The sequence below is a fragment of the Homarus americanus genome, unplaced genomic scaffold, assembly GCF_018991925.1.
Source record: "Homarus americanus isolate GMGI-L3 unplaced genomic scaffold, GMGI_Hamer_2.0 scaffold19318, whole genome shotgun sequence".
Classification (NCBI taxonomy): domain Eukaryota; kingdom Metazoa; phylum Arthropoda; class Malacostraca; order Decapoda; family Nephropidae; genus Homarus; species Homarus americanus.
The window spans coordinates 3272723-3289809 of NW_024732238.1; the positions used below are offsets into that span (position 1 = coordinate 3272723).

A 17087-nucleotide genomic window follows, 5' to 3' on the forward strand; every position below is an offset into this window, starting at 1 on the left:
AATTTTTGCCAAGTAGATTATCATAGAAACAGAAATTTGTATCATAAAAATGGGGAAATATCTGCTTTCGGGAAGGTTGATTTATCTACTTTTCCCGAAAAGTAGATGAATTTTCTACTTTTCGGGAAAGTAGATTATCGACTTCTGAAGTAGATTTTTCCGAATACGGAAACCTTTACTAATTTTGCCAAGTAGATTGTCAGAAACGAAATTTGTATCATAAAAATGAAATATCTACTTTCAGGAAGTTGGTTATCTACTTTCCCGAAAAGTGGGCCGTTCTACTTTCGGAAAAAGTAGATTATCGACTTTTCGGGGAAGTAGATTTTTCGAATTTTGGAAATATTACCTAATTTGCCAAGTAGATTATCATAGAAACGGGAAATTTGTATCATAAAAATAGAAATATCTGCTTTCCGGGAAAGTTGGTTATCTACTTTTGAAGTGAAAATCTATCTACTAGGAAAGTAGATGAAAATCAAATAATATTTCCCCAAAATTCGAAAAATCTACTTCCCGAAAAAGTCGATAATCTACTTTCGAAAAGTGAAAATCTATCTACTTTTCGGGAAAGTAGATAACCAACTTTCGGAAAGTAGATATTTCCCATTTTTATGATACAAATTTCGTTTTCTGCGTGTCCTATGGCAAGCTTCGACAACAACCAACCATGGAAAGTGAATGTTTTGACCTGTTCAGGAAGTATCTTTTTAGACTTTCAAAACGTGAAAGTAGATAACCAACTTTCCCGGAGAGTAGATGTTTCCCATTTTTGTGATGCAAATTTCCGTTTTCTGTGATAATCTGCTTTGCCAAGGAATTGGGTAATCGGCTACCCCAAAGGATTAAAATCTACTTCTAAAAATCGATAATCTCTTTAAAAAAAATGAAAATACTTTTCAGGGAAGTAGATAACCAACTCCCGGAAGTAGATATTTTCCCATTTTTGTAATTAAATTTCCGTTTAAATGTCTACTTGAAAAAAGTAGACCAACTTCCAGAAAATTAGAGAATCTATCTACTTTTCGGGAGAGTAGATAGCCAACTCGGAGAGTGAGATATTTCCCATTTTGTGATCTGATTTCCAGATCTGGCAAAAGTAGAAATCTGCTTTTCGGGGAAAGTAGATAACCAACTTTCCCGGAAAGTAGATATTTCCCATTTTTATGATACAAATTTCCCGTTTTCTCTGATAATCTACTTGGCAAAATTGAGTATATTTCCCCAAAATTCGAAAATCTACTTCCCGAAAGTCGATAATCTACTTTCCCGAAAAGTAAAAGAAAATCTATCTACTTTTCGGGAAGTAGACTAATACTTTCGGAAAGTAGATATTTCCCATTTTTTATGATACAAATTTGCGTTTCTATGATAATCTACTTGGCAAAAGAATTAGGTAATATTTCCCCCAAAATTCGAAAATCTACTTCCCCGAAAAGTCGATAATCTACTTTCCCGAAGTAGAAAAATCTATCTTCTTTTTTCGGGAAAGTAGATACTCTTTCGGAAAGTAGATATTTCCCATTTTTATGATACAAAATTTCCGTTCTATGATAATCTACTTGGCAAAATTGGTAATATTTCCCCAAAATTCGAAAATCTACTTCCCCGAAAAAGTCGATAATCTACTTTCCCGAAAAGTAGAAATCTATCTACTTTTCGGGAAAGTAAATAACCAACTTTCGGAAAGTAGATATTTCCATTTTTATGATACAAATTTTAATTTTCTGATAATCTCTTGGCAAAATTAGGTAATGCTACAAATTCGAAAATCTACTTTGAAAAGTCGATAATCTACTTTCGAAAATCAGAAAATCTATCTACTTTTCGGGAAATCAAATAACTTTTTCGGAAGTAGATATTTCCATTTTTTATGAAGTACAAATTTCCCGTTTTCTATGATAATCTACTTGGCAAAATTAGGTAATATTTCCCCAAATTCAATCTACTTCGAAAAGTCGATAAATACTTTTGAAAAAGTGAAAATCTATCTACTGCTTTTCGAAGTAAATAACAACTTTCGGAAAGTAGATATTTTCCCATTTTTTATGATACAAATTTCCCGTTTTCTATGATAATCTACTTGGCAAGGAGTAGGTAATATTTCCCCCAAAATTCGAAAATCTACTTCCCGAAGTCGATAATCTACTTTTCGAAAAGTGAAAATATATCTACTTTTCAAGGAAATGAATAACCAACTTTCGGAAAGTAGATATTTCTATTTTTATGATACAAATTTCCGTTTTCTATATTAATCTGCTTGGCAAGAGTAGGTAATATTTCCCCAAAATTCGAAAATCTACTTCCCCGAAAAGTCGATAATCTACTTTCGAAAAGTAGAAAATCTATCTTTCGGGAAAATAGACTTTCCAACTTTCCGGAAAGTAGATATTTCCCCATTTTTTATGATACAAATTTCCCGTTTCTATGATAATCTGCTTGTAAAATTAGAGTATGTTCCCCCCATAATTCGAAAATCTACTTTGAAAGGTCGATAATCTGCTTTCCCGAAAAGTGAAAATCTATCTCTACTTTTCGGGAAAAGTGGGCCAATAACTTTCGGAAAGTAGATATTTCTGACCCTATGATACAAATTTCCGTTTTCTGTGATAATCTGCTTGGCAAAATTAGGTAATATTTTAAAATTCGAAAATCTACTTCCCCGAAAAGTCGATAATCTACTTTCCCGAAAAGTAGAAAATCTGTCACTTTTCGGGAAAGTAGATAACTCTTTCGGAAAGTAGATATTTCCCATTTTTATGATACAAATTTTCCGTTTTTATGATAATCTACTTGGCAAAATTGGGTATGTTTCCACAAATTCGAAAATCTACTTCCCGAAAAGTCGATAATCTGCTTTTCCCGAAAAGTAGAAAATCTATCTACTTTTCGGAAAGTGAGTAACCAGATAATCTACTTTCCCGAAAGTAGAAAATCTATCTACTTTTCGGGAAAGTGGCTAACCAACTTTCCCGGAAAATAGATATTTCCCATTTTTTATGATACAAATTTCCCGTTTTCTATGATAATCTACTTCGCAAAATTAGGTAGTATTTCCCCCCAAATTCGAAAATCTACTTCCCCGAAAAATCGATAATCTACTTTCCCGAAAAGTAGAAAATATATCTACTTTTCGGGAAAGTAGATAACCAACTTTCCTGAAAGTAGATATTTCCTATTTTTATGATACAAATTTCCTGCTTTATGATAATTCATTTGGCAAAATTAGTAATATTTCAAATGAAAAATCTACTTCGAAAAGTCGATAATCTACCGAAAAGTAGAAAATTATTCACTGAAAGTAGATAACCAACTTTCCAGGAAAGTAGATATTTCCCATTTTTTATGATACAAATTTCCCGTTTTCTATGATAATCTACTTCGCAAAATTAGGTAATATTTCCCCAAAATTCGAAAATCTACTTCGAAAAGTCGATAATCTACTTTACCGAAAAGTAGAAAATCTATCTACTTTCGGGAAAGTATATAACCAACTTTCCCGGAAAGTAGAAATTTCCCATTTTTTATGATACAAATTTCCGTTTCTATGATAATTACTTAGAGTAATATTTCAAAATTGAAAAATTATCAAAAAGTCGATAATCTAGTTTTCGTAGAAAATATATTTACTAGAAAGTAGATAACCAACTTTCCCGGAAAGTAGATATTTCCTTTTTTATGATACAAATTTCCCGTTTTCTATGATAATCTACTTGGCAAAAATTAGGTAATATTTCCCCAAATTCGAAAATCTACTTCCCCGAAAAGTCGATAATCTACTTTCCCGAAAAGTAGAAAATCTATCTACTTTTCGGGAAAGTAGATAACCAACTTTCCCGGAAAGTAGATATTTCCCATTTTTTATGATACAAATTTCCCGTTTTCTATGATAATCTACTTGGCAAAATTAGGTAATATTTCCCCCAAAATTCGAAAATCTACTTCCCCGAAAAGTCGATAATCTAGTTTCCCGAAAAGTAGAAAATATATCTACTTTTCGGGAAAGTAGATAACCAACTTTCCCGGAAAGTAGATATTTCCCATTTTTTATGATACAAATTTCCCGTTTTTTATGATAATCTACTTGGCAAAATTAGGTAATATTTCCCCCAAAATTCGAAAATCTACTTCCCCAATAATTTTTTAAGTTAAGAAATCAGAGAGGGTTGGACTAGAATGGGTAGACAAGTGTAGCACAAATAATATGTAGGTTTTGGGGAAGTGGAAACTTATACCAGGGCAGACAGTTGATGGAAACAAAACAAGATTGGAGGATAGTCAGTAATTAACTAGGGATTATGATTATTTTCTAGGGAACTCTAGGAAGCCTGTTTCTCTCAAAAACATATGGATAAGATAAATAAAATTGAAAATGAATAATAGATGCTGATGTAGTTCCCTCATATTACACTAAGGTTGGAGGAGGTCAAGAGTTTTAGCTGGGTGACCAAGGATGATTTTTAGGCTGGACTGTAATAAGGTTTCTTTCATTATTCCTGACTGATGTCATTAGGCTGGAATTGTGTCAAAGACAGTGTTTTAAATTACTTTCCTTACTTGTTTATTATCAATAAATACAGAATACTTGGTATGTTACAATATATTTGTAATACGTATATGTACAAAAATGTATCACTTCATCAATATGTTTCACTTTACAGTACAGTACTCATACATAATCGAAAAAATCAAAAGTACCTACAAATTAATCTTATATAAATCCAAAATTCTTTATAGCAGATGTAGGAACAATGTGTTAAGTTCCTCACCTCAAACTATGTCAATAAAAGCCATTAAATTTTGAGCCAAAAAAATAACTATGATAATTAAATAATTTATACAAAATTAAGATGCAAAATAAAGGATGAGCTTTATTCGCATACACAGATATACTGTAATATGAAATTTCACTACTTTCTTTTTCTGAACAAGGAAACTAATTTGCCACTGCCTCTTTGGAAGCAGCGAAATTAGCCATTCTTTCCTCAAGGACAGGCCGGAAGTGTCGAATTAGTCCCTGAACTGGCCAAGCAGCACCATCACCCAGAGCACATATTGTGTGACCTTCTATCTGCTTGGAAACTTCCCATAGGGCATCAATTTCTTCTGGTCGAGCATCACCTTTCACTGTTGATAAAAAGAATTATAAATTTAAGACTGATTCTGAAATCCCATCTTATGGTTGAAAACAGTCTTAAAATTACTTGTCTGGACCCAGAAGACCTATAATTAGTAGCTGGGGTTACTCTTGTCAAACAGTTCATATAAAGCAGTATTAGTTACAAGATTAGCGAGGTTATCCTTAAACTATATCTTGCGCTTGTGAGACCTCACTTGGATTACGCAGTTCAGTTCTGGTCACCGTATTACAGAATGGATATAGAATCCCTAGAAAGAATTCAGAGGAGAATGACAAGACTAATCCCAGGAATTAGGAACCTTGAGTAGAGACAGGTGAAAGCATTTTAATTTCCACTCCCTCAAAAGACATAGAGTGAGGGACGATTTGATCGAGGTGTATAAATGGAAGTCAGGGTTAAACAAAGGAAATGTAACAAAGGTACTCAAACTATCCAACCAGGAGCGAACTCGTACCAATGGTTTTAAATTAGACAAATTTAGATTTAGGCGCGAGATAGGTAAACATTGGTTTGGAAATAGAGTAGTGGATGAGTGAAACAAGTTACCAAACACCATCATTAACTCGAATACCATGGATAGCTTCAAACATAGGTTGGATGGATATATGAGCAATAGGGGCTGGGTGTAAATGGGACTGCCCAGTAATGACCAATACCAGTAGACCCGCTGCAGTTTCCTCCATTCTTATGTTCTTATGTATGTATACAGTACCACCCTGTGGTAACCGTCACTCTTGGAAAGAGGTATTGATGCAATTGTTCACATTCAAAGTAGGAGGCAGAACGAACAAGTGATGTCACACTGTGTTGAATTCACATAGTACCAACAAAGTTAGGCAACATTAGGTCTGGTTAGTACTTGGATGGGTGATCGCCTGGGAATGCCAGATGCTGTTGGCATATAAACTAAAGGACCCTGTTGGAAATAAGCATCTCATGACTTTGTCAGCTATCCTTGGTCAAATTACCTGAATATTGTTATCAATTATTATTACTATTAAGACAGAAAAACACATATATCAGGTTTTGAACAAAAAAGTGCATTGGATTTTTACTTAATGTGACATAGTGCACTGAAAGACATCAGTGGGATTACCATAGCCTATGATGTTTTCCACTTATGCCTCATTTAATTTGTAGCTGGTTTCATTATTTCACAAATATCATTTTCACTAAAACTACTTTCAGTTATGTATTCTGAATCAAACTGATCTGAAAGCAGTTCGTTTTCATTCTCTCTCAAATCAATAGACAGAAGAATGTCACTATGGGGAATCAACCATACTTATTCAATATCTAAGTTACTTTCATCAGTCAAAATAACTTACCAAATCTACTCATTATCTTGAACATCCAAGATACTCCCTCGCGGCATGGTGTGCACTGACCGCAGGATTCATGCTTGTAAAACTCAATAAGGCGTGCAATAGCTTTCACAATATCTGTCTGCTTATTCATTACAATAACAGCAGCAGTACCAAGTGAAGTTTGGCAAGCCACCAACCCATCAAAGTCCATAAGAGCTTCTTCACATACACTGAAAAGAAAAGTAATACAACTTAGATTAGACATGAGCTTTTTAAGTTACAAAGCCATGGAAGAGATATTTGAGATACAGAAGCCAAGTTAAACTTTTTATTCATGTCTATGAATGCACTTGTAATATTGAAAATGAGTCATTCTGTGCCAACTCTCACTAAAAACAGAATTTTCAGAGGTAACCACCTCCAATTTGTTTGAAATTTTACCGTACCTAACCATGGAAAGTTATGGCAGAATGAAATTAACGGGTGTGGCCCATTTTTTGCACTTGTGACTCCAGTGAGTGACCTAGGAATACTTTTAGTACTACAGTCAGCATCTGCTTAATGTACAGTACAGTACATCTGATGTGCACACTGCAAGAAAAGTATCTTAACAGCTGGGTATAATGGACTTCAGAGAGAGCACAGTGGCTCTTGTTGTATCAGAAGGGTTGATATGCCTGACTATGAACTGCACTTCTTAATAATGTTTGTAGCTCCTGTTAATGCTATCTTTGGAAAGAAATAACAAAGATTTTTTTTTTAACAGTGATTAGCCCACCCGGGCACAGGTCACTGACCCACATCAGGGCCAGGGGGGGGGGAATGTAATAATAATAATAATAATAATAATAATAATAATAATAATAATAATAATAATAATAATAATAATAATAATAATAATAATAATAATAATAATAATAATAATAATAATAATAATAATAATAATAATAATAATAATAATAATATAATAATAATAATAATAATAATAATAATAATAATAATAATAATAATAATACAGTAAAAGTCCAAAAATCCGGATGCCAGGAATCCGGACCACCCGAGAATCCGGACTTTTCGAAAACTCAAACTTTTTAAATTTAGCGGGCTTTTGTGGGTTATGTGAATGAATGGAGTTGCTTTAAAGAATTAATTTACATAATTCTAATAATAAAAGTAATTGTAAATTATATATAGGTAGCTAATTTTGTTAGTTTTGTAATTAGCTTGAACTGAAATGTAAAATTTGAGGCACTATAAATCTTTTGTGTGTATGTGTGCATGTGTGAATGCCACAGCTGCACAACGACAACAAACGACCACACGATCGCCACTTTAAAACAAGCAATCAAACTGTGACAACGTATGTAATTTTGAGTCCTACTTTTTCCATGTACAGAGTACAAGCCCATAATAATGGCCCCTAAAGTAGATAAACTTCATTGTGTGAAGAGAAAGAAGAACACATTGAAATTTAGTGACAAACTTGAAATAATTAAGAAACTAGAATGTAATGTGAGCAATGCTGTTTTAATGGAAACATACAACATTGGAAAGTCTACAATTTATGATATAAAAAAGGCAAAGAATAAAATTCTAGAATTCACAGCTTCTTCTGAGCCTTACATTTAAATTGCTGAAAGAAAAAGTTTACATTGCCCCAAATTAGAAAATCTTGATAAAGTGTTGCACGAATGGTTTTTGTTAAAACGATCAGAAGGTATGGCAATTTCTGGGCCGATGCTTATTGCCAAAGCAAAGTCTTTTAAGGAGCAAATGAACATTGAATCAGAGTGCGCATTTAGTGATGGATGGCTTAGGAATTTCAAGACTCGTCATGGTATTAGACAGTTTGTTTACATTTTTGTCTAGTGTTGACTTTATTTTTCTTTAAAACTGCTCGTTTTGATAAATGAAGCATGCTTTACTTGCTAATGAATAAACTATCAAAATGTACCTGTTCATCTCTTCTTTATTCCTCCTTAAATTTTAATTTTAAAAGTACTGCCTGAGAATCCGGAAAATCCGAAAATCCGGACCGACCCAATCCCCAAGCAGTCCGGATTTTTGGACTTCTACTGTAATAATAATAATAATAATAATAATAATAATAATAATAATAATAATAATAATAATAATAATAATAATAATAATAAAATAATAAAAAACCATAAAGAAATACAAAAATGAAAAAAGATCAAGAGTGAGAAACAATATACAGAGTATATGTACAGTATGTTGTGTTGTCAAAGGCAAGAGAAATAATTGAGACCCTGCAATTGTGTGTAAATGAGGCAGAAAGTCAGATCAGCAACCTGGGACTTGGTCATAATTTTTGTGATGCCATATGGCAGCAGGATCTACCATTAGACAACACATTATGTTTCCAATATCTTCCCAGGCAGTAGTACCTCCCTGTTTGATAGCTGCCTACTACCTACAGTACAGTATAACATCCTGAGACCAAGATGCCACAGTTCGCTTTATTTTACACACATTTAGACACATCCAAATCAGGAAATAAGTTGCCATTTAGGAGTACAGGTATTGTACAGATATTTTGAAGTAGGAGAAAATTTTATTACTTACTATTGTACAGGTGAAGCCTCTTTAAAAACATGTTTGATAGCTGTATTCCTTCCCTCCTCTACATAATACCCATTATTGTACCTTAGCTAAACTTTATCCTGTACAGTAGGGTCGAGATATATCGCAACTTTATATAAAGATTTTTTTATATCGCGGCTATCAGAATTATCTAAATTTTCCTAAACAGTGATCTCTCGGTTAACGAACGCCTCAGTTAACGAAATTTCGGTTAACGAATTACCTTCCACAAGAATCTTCAATTCGGTTAACGAATTCCTTACAAATTCTTCTCAACATGTTTTTGCTTGCTCACCAGCTGGAATATTAATCCGCCAATACAGTAATCAGTTCTAGGGCTTAAATTCGTTCCCATTTGAGTAAATATCAAGAAGGTTGTACTATTCAATAATCTTAAAAGTTTTATATTAATTTTTTTTAGTCATTTTAACAATTATTGAACATAATTGAAGTACAGGAAACTAGTTTTTAGCATGCCAAACAGCCACTTGACTCACCCAGCAGGCGTCAGTTTGTCTCTGCTCAGTGGAGGTAATATCTTGCTTGAGACTCTCTCGAACATAAAGTATTTTTACGTTTTTACAGTACAATTATTGGTCATTCTGAAATTTATTTTACATATTGACAATATATATAGTGCAGTGCAGTGTTGATTTAAAGAAAATAATCTTGAATTACACCTAGTAAACTTAAAATTTTATGGGTGAAATGGCGGCATGAAGCATGGGGTGATTTCTCTTCCACTCCCACTTCCTTCTCTTCTCCCTTCTCCTCCACCCCCACTTCGAATTCCAATCATCATCATCATCAACCAGGAGCCATCTACATGCACACCTCAAAGTAAGTGTACTTTACTGCATTACACAATACCGGTACACTATTTCATATGATAAACTCTCTAACAATAAAACATTTAATTTGATGTAATATAAGTATAGTACAGTGACCCCTCGGTTAACGAACTCAATCCGTTCCAGAAGGTCGTTCGTTAACCGAAAAGTTCGTTAACCGAAACCATTGTTTCAATGGGTTTTTGGGTAATTGGTTCCAGCTCACTGAAAATTTCCTAAATTCAACAAAAATGGTAGAAAAGTTCACTTACTTTGAGGTGTGTATGTAGAAGGCTCCTGATGATGATGATGATGATGATGATGATGATGGATTTAGAATGGGGGTGGAGGAGAAGGAAGAAGAGAAGGCATTGGGGTGGAAGAGAAGTCACCCCATGGCGCCATTTCACCAATAAAATTTTAGCTCTCTCGGTGTAATTCAAGATTATTTTCTTTAAATCAACACTGCACTGCATTATATATTGTCAATATGTAAAATATATTTCAAAATGACCAATAATTTGCTTGGAAACACAGAAAAAAAGCGTTTAGTTGAAGAGAGTCTCAAGCAAGATGTTACCTCCAGTGAAAACAGAGAGAGACTAACGCCTGTTTGCTGTGTTATGAGGCTGGATGCCGCGCATTAAACTAGTCACTTTACCTTCAATTATGTTCAATAATTGTTAAAATCACTAAAAAATTGAATATTAAACTTTTAAAATTATTGTATAGTATAAACTTCTTGATATTTACTAAAATAGTAAGGAATTTAAGCCCTAGAACCGATTAATGTATTGGCGGACTGATACTAAAGCTGGTTGCCCGGTCAGTGCAAGCGAAAACATGTTGAGGTCGGTTCGTAAGATATTCGTTAACCGAATTTTTGTTCGTTAACCGAATTGAAGATCCTTATGGAAGGCAGTTCGTTAACCGAAATTTCGTTAACCGAGGCGTTCGTTAAACGAGGGGTCACTGTATATAACAAATTGACTCTAGGCCTCGGTTACATGGTAGGAATGAACAGAGTGGGATGAAATTGACATACAGGAATGACTAAGACTACCTGTAGCATAAACCTTGACACAAAATCGGTATCTCAACATCCATAACAATAATCTTAAGCATAAAATCTTCCAAAGTTTGTTGATTACTTTATAAGTGACAAATAAGAGGCGCACTTACTGTTTGGGAATGACTGGTGTAGATGAACCACCAGGAATAACACCAAGAAGATTTTCCCAGCCGCCTGTCACACCACCTGCATGACGTTCAATTAACTCGCGCAGAGGAACGGACATCTCTTCTTCTACTGTACACGGGTTGTTTACGTGGCCAGAAATGTTAAACAGCTTTGTGCCACTGTTACGGGGCCGGCCCAACCCTACAAACCAGCTGCCGCCACGTCGACAGATGGTCTGAAAATAAAATCAACATATGATTTACATTTGCAGTGAACATGATCCAGTGATGAGATATACTTTTGTAACATAACTACAATAATACTGTACATTATAACTAAACTGACATCAGTTAAAGTTTAGTTAGAATAATGTTTATACTGTACAGTAAAGCCTCTGATAACAACGGTTCGACCAACAACTTTTCATATTTACAACCCTAGTTAATTTAGGACCCAATAGAACAAACCACTTGGAGGTCCCAAAGGATGACATTCTTCAATGGGAGAATTTTGAACAATGCCGAGAGACAGTTTAAAGAAGGTACATGTCCTACTGTGAAATGTTTTGACATCCCTCTTGGAAACCTAGTCAGTCAACAAATATATCTTGAGTGTCTTTCATGCTTCATATCCATGAGTTTTACACCCTTGTTTTAGAGGGATCGGGCTCAAGAAATAGGGAGCATGCCTTGATGGTATCACATGGAGCACCGATATCAAACACAGTTGTATTGCCGATTCAAAATTTCTGCATGATCTTTTGGGAACAGAGCGTTTATTATTGATGATGGCTAGCACTTCAAATTTATCTTTCATGGTAAGGTGCTTTCTGCTCTTTGATTGTACTGTACTATACTGATAACTTAAATAGCTATAGCAAAAAACTGAAAATGCATTGCAACAGGGCATACCTGGCAAGAACTAGGCCTGTAAATACCTGGCACTTGTTCTACCTGACATATATTAAAAAGAATATTGTGTATTACATTACTGAACTTAAATTTTACCCCTGCAAACAGAGAACTGAATCAATGAACTTACCGGAGCAACAGCGACAGTCTCAACATTGGCAACAGTGGTTGGACAACCAAACACTCCAACATCTGCTGGGAATGGTGGCTTGAGGCGTGGCTTACCCTGCTTGCCTTCCAGGGATTCAATAAGAGCAGTCTCCTCACCACAGATGTAGGCTCCAGCACCACGATGCATGAACACGTCAAAGTCATAACCAGAGCCACATGCATTCTCACCGAGGAATCCAGCTTTGTAGGCCTGAAGACAAATTTATGATATAGTGATGATGTTGGGGGGAGTAGTGGTGGTAGGGAGTAGTGGCGATGGTGGGGAGTAGTAGTGATCATGGTGGGGATGGCATTGGTGGTGTGGATGCTGTAATTTAACTCCTGCTCACTAATTAACTAGAGATCAATTAATGTTTCATAATAAAAGCAAAGCTTATTTCAGCAAACCTTATGTACATTATTTACTACTCACCTCATTGATGGCAACCTGCATATTAGACGCTTCATTGTAAAATTCGCCTCGGATATAGATGTATGCTGCCCGGGCCCCCATGGCATGGCCAGCAACCAGACAACCCTCAACTAACTTGTGGGGATCATGTCGCATGATCTCACGATCTTTACAAGTGCCAGGTTCTCCCTCATCAGCGTTCACCACTAAGTATTTGGGCCTTCCATCAGAACTGTTGGAAAAATATAAGTTTTGAACAGAAAGATTGTAATAACTTCAAAGTACTGTTTTTAAGCAGTCAAACACATGATTTACTAAAAACTATTTAACAGGAAAAAGACAATCTGGGTCATCATTGGGATTTTCTAGAGAAAGGGTTTTCACCAGGTCATATGGAAAGACATGTGAAACCAAGGAGGCAAACTTCCAAGGACAAAGGCATTCATCCATTACCTTTTTTTGAAATGTGAGAGTACAACAGGTATCCCTCATTCAACAATGGGGTTGTGTTCCTGAAAACCTAACATTAAGCAAAATTATCATGAAACGAGGTATAAGTGGGGGATGCAGCTTACTATCACATATAAATTTTCGCAAAGCCGCAAAAATACCCGTAATTCGCAATCTGATATTTCACGATGTCTTTTGGTACCTAACCCACTAATTATCACGACTCCACTGTACAAAGCTATGCACTGGCTGACTATTTTTAATTTCTCAGGAGTCAATCAAGAAGATAGTGATACGAAAATTCACACTCTCGGGGTTGTCACTGGACAGTACTTACGGTTTATTCATGAAGCTCCATTTCATGCCTGATGGAAACCCTGCACCACCGCGGCCACGAAGGCCAGATGTCTTGATTTCATTCAGTATCCAGTCAGTTCCTTTTAAGATGATCTCTTTGGTCTTATACCAGTCACCTCGACTGAGAGCTCCCTTCATCCTCCAGTCATGACGACCATACAAGTTGGTGAAAATACGATCAGCATCAGCAAGTGGGCCATATACCTGTAATTATAACAACAAAACAATAATATTCATATCTAAAAATGTAAATCATATGTAATTTGAACCAAAACATTATTATAACTGATGATGACAAAACTACAACATACTGTACATATCTTAATCATCTCAGCTACAACATAATGCATTCAAGAAATACTGTATTTTTACATCAATACTTTATATTTACCTTATTCGAGTTAAACCGTTTGGCAATAAGTGAGCTGGTGCCTGGATCTGAAAATTTTAAAACAAAATTAGTTACACTAATTTTAATTTTACAAGTAATGTATTGTACTGTCCATTCAAACATGGATTAAAGATCCTCTTCATTACTATAAGTTCCTGCAGCACTAACAACAACATATAATTGAAACAAACAGCTAAGTCATCTTCACGGTCATAATAGTTGTGCAAAACTGCAAATCTGGCTACAAAAACCTATTGTATATATTGCTCTTTATATAGTGATTGTTTCTATTAACCATAAGAAAACTTATTATTAAGAATATATATATATACAGTATATATATATATATATATATATATATATATATATATATATATATATATATATATATATATATATATATATATATATATATATATATATATATATATATATATATATGCTGGTAACCACAAGGAAAGAAGAAAACACGAAGTTCCCAAGCGCTTTGCTGAATCTCAGCAGCCATTCCTTTGACCATTCTTGGAGCTCACAGAGGTCCTTCTGCAGCTCTTCACAGTCCTCTTGGTTCTTGATTTCCCAAAATAACTTGGCGTCATCCACAAACATTTGTATAGAGGAGTGTACAACGTCAGGCATGTCATTTATGAAACAAACAAACAACAGCGAGCCCATTACACTGCCCTGTGGTACCCTGTTTGTGACCGGTACAGATGGTGATTCCGTACCATTAATCACAACACACTGCTTGCGGTCATGTAGAAAGTCTTTTATCCATGCTAGGACATTTCCCCAAATTCCGTACTCTTCCAGTTTGATTTTCAGCCTTTTGTGGGGCACACTGTCGAAAGCCTTGGCAAAATCTAGGTATACATTGTCGATATTACCACCCCGTTGAGCAATTGTGTTAATCAGGAGCGCCCCAGCATAAAACCGTGTTGGTAATGCTTTACAAGGTTGTTTCATAGTAGATATTCCATCGAGGCATCTCTGATAATCATAACACATCTCACTGATGAAAATATATTAAGAATATAAACATAAAAAAATAAAGCATCGGCGGTGTAGTCGTCAATATTAGCCCTAGAAAACTAAGCATTTACACAAGAAAATTAATAGAACTGAAAGTAGTCAGCGAACAAAACTGTCTAAAAGCACCATCATAATTACAGAATTGCTGACGGTCACGAGTCATATATTAGCCCTGATTAGAGACCATGCGTAAGCCTAGGCAAAGGACACAGCCTGGAAGAGCTTTCTCGACTATCCTTGGTCGTATTGCCTTACTGTTTACCATTTTTGTTTACCTGCACCTCAGCAGACAGCCTACGGTCCCTATACCTACAGTGTATATATTCCTGCTGCACTGTATACCTGCATAGTTTATATACATCTTTATCCAATTATAAACGTGTAGATAACTTTACTGAACAAATAATATTAATATTACTTACTTAATGTGGCTCTCAATACAGGGGTAACTCTACACAGCCCCGCCATCATCAGCTGTTGTTCTGTTCACCGGAGTGAGTCAAGCGAGGGTCAGCGTCTGGTCGCTTTATGTAATTCAGTTTATGCAAGGATATTTAAAGTCTCTTTTCTCAAAATAATATAAATGATTTAGTTTACAAATTCATTAATAATAACAATTATAGGAGACGCGAACTCACGGTAAGCCTTGTAATAATAATAATAATACTCCCAGGTTACATAAACCAAGCTATGATACTTTTATTTTTACTTAATCAATGATTTTATAGTATAGAATTGAGCAGAAAATAGGTTTAATATAATATTTCAAAGGAAAGTAATATTATAAGATAAAATATAAACAGTTAAAAATCTTATAAACAAAAGCTGTGTTTGTTTATGTTTAGTTAAAGATGTTTCAGCTGATCGATGTATATTTAAAGGGTCGAGCTTTGACATGTTGAAGGAGGTAACGAGAGTCCGACTTCATAACATAAGTGATGAACAATTGTTGAACTTTTACAAATTTCCTCAATGTAAAATTTTAAAGCCATGCGAGGAATTAAACACCTATTTACTTTACTTACCTATACTTCCTCTTCACCACTGATTGGCTCGTTAGCCGCTTGGGCAGTCGGGCACTGACTTTTCGGGAAAGTAGATAACCAACTTTCCCGGAAAGTAGATATTTCCCATTTTTTATGATACAAATTTCCCGTTTTCTATGATAATCTACTTGGCAAAATTAGGTAATATTTCCCCCAAAATTCGAAAATCTACTTCCCCGAAAAGTCGATAATCTACTTTCCCGAAAAGTAGAAAATCTATCTACTTTTCGGGAAAGTAGATAACCAACTTTCCCGGAAAGTAGATATTTCCCATTTTTTATGATACAAATTTCCCGTTTTCTATGATAATCTACTTGGCAAAATTAGGTAATATTTCCCCCAAAATTCGAAAATCTACTTCCCCGAAAAGTCGATAATCTACTTGCCCTAAAAGTAGATACTCTCCTGTATATACTGTATGTGTATGTTTGTTACGACCCTTGGCCTCTTGGGGTTTAACAAAATCACAAATTCAACTTCTCTTTGTATTACAGGTCCGAGGAATAGATCCCACCAAAATCATCACCTCATTACTATGGGGTATATTGAAATACATGCAGTAGTTTTAATTACAGAATATATTAACAAACAAACAATGGAACAAATATATCAGTATGTACAAAAATAAACAAATACAAGTTAAATCTGATCAAATAAATGACTCAACCGAGTGACAAAATAATGAACATAAAATAAAGACTTATTTAGTCGAGAAACTACGATGAACAACGTGGTTTATCCACCACACGTTTCTGCTAGTGTGTATATATGTATATAACGGAGCTACTGTAATATGTGGTCTAACAGAGCTGGTGCTACTGTAATATGTGGTGGTGATGTAGCCTTCTGTCATCTGGTGTTGGTGGTGATGTAGCCATCTGTTATCTGCTGTTGGTGGTGATGTAGCCTTCTGTCATCTGGTGTTGGTGGTGATGTAGCCTTCTGTCATCTGGTGTTGGTGGTGATGTAGCCATCTGTTATCTGCTGTTGGTGGTGATGTAGCCTTCTGTCATCTGTGTCGGTGGTGATGTAGCCTCTGTCATCTGGTCGGTGGTGATGTCGTGTCATCTGGTGTGTGTAGCCTCGTCACTGTCGGTGGTGATGTAGCCGTTTGTCATCTGGTGTTGGTGGTGATGTAGCCTTCTGTCATCTGGTGTTGGTGGTGGTGTAGCCGTTTGTCATCTGGTGTCGGTGGTGGTGTAGCCTCAGTCAAGTGATGTTGGTGGTGATGTAGCCTTCTGTCATCTGGTGGTGGTGGTGATGTAGCCTCAGTCAT

The 17087-nt window shown here is 35.2% G+C and overlaps 1 protein-coding gene across 1 annotated transcript; it reads right to left on the reverse strand.

The window, feature by feature from the left end:
• Window positions 1-4544: 4544 nt before the first annotated feature.
• On the reverse strand, window positions 4545-15338 carry LOC121868320 (NADH dehydrogenase [ubiquinone] flavoprotein 1, mitochondrial-like). The gene is made up of 8 exons (XM_042368797.1): window positions 15188-15338; window positions 13734-13780; window positions 13323-13546; window positions 12557-12767; window positions 12104-12334; window positions 11065-11297; window positions 6470-6678; window positions 4545-5127 (listed from the first exon to the last, which is right to left on the reverse strand). The coding sequence occupies exons 1-8, from the start codon at window positions 15234-15236 to the stop codon at window positions 4937-4939; spliced, it is 1395 nt and encodes a 464-aa protein (XP_042224731.1). The 5' UTR covers window positions 15237-15338; the 3' UTR covers window positions 4545-4936.
• Window positions 15339-17087: the final 1749 nt, after the last annotated feature.

Bases quoted from the DNA above. Each gene is read 5' to 3' on its own strand.
- LOC121868320 (XM_042368797.1), bottom strand. From the start codon at position 15,236: ATGATGGCGGGGCTGTGTAGAGTTACCCCTGTATTGAGAGCCACATTA. The intron at 13,781-15,187 runs GTAAGTAATATT...TAAAATTTTCAG, and splicing joins TGTATTGAGAGCCACATTAA to ATCCAGGCACCAGCTCACTT. The intron at 5,128-6,469 runs GTAAGTTATTTT...TTTTATCAACAG, and splicing joins CAAGATAATGAGTAGATTTG to TGAAAGGTGATGCTCGACCA.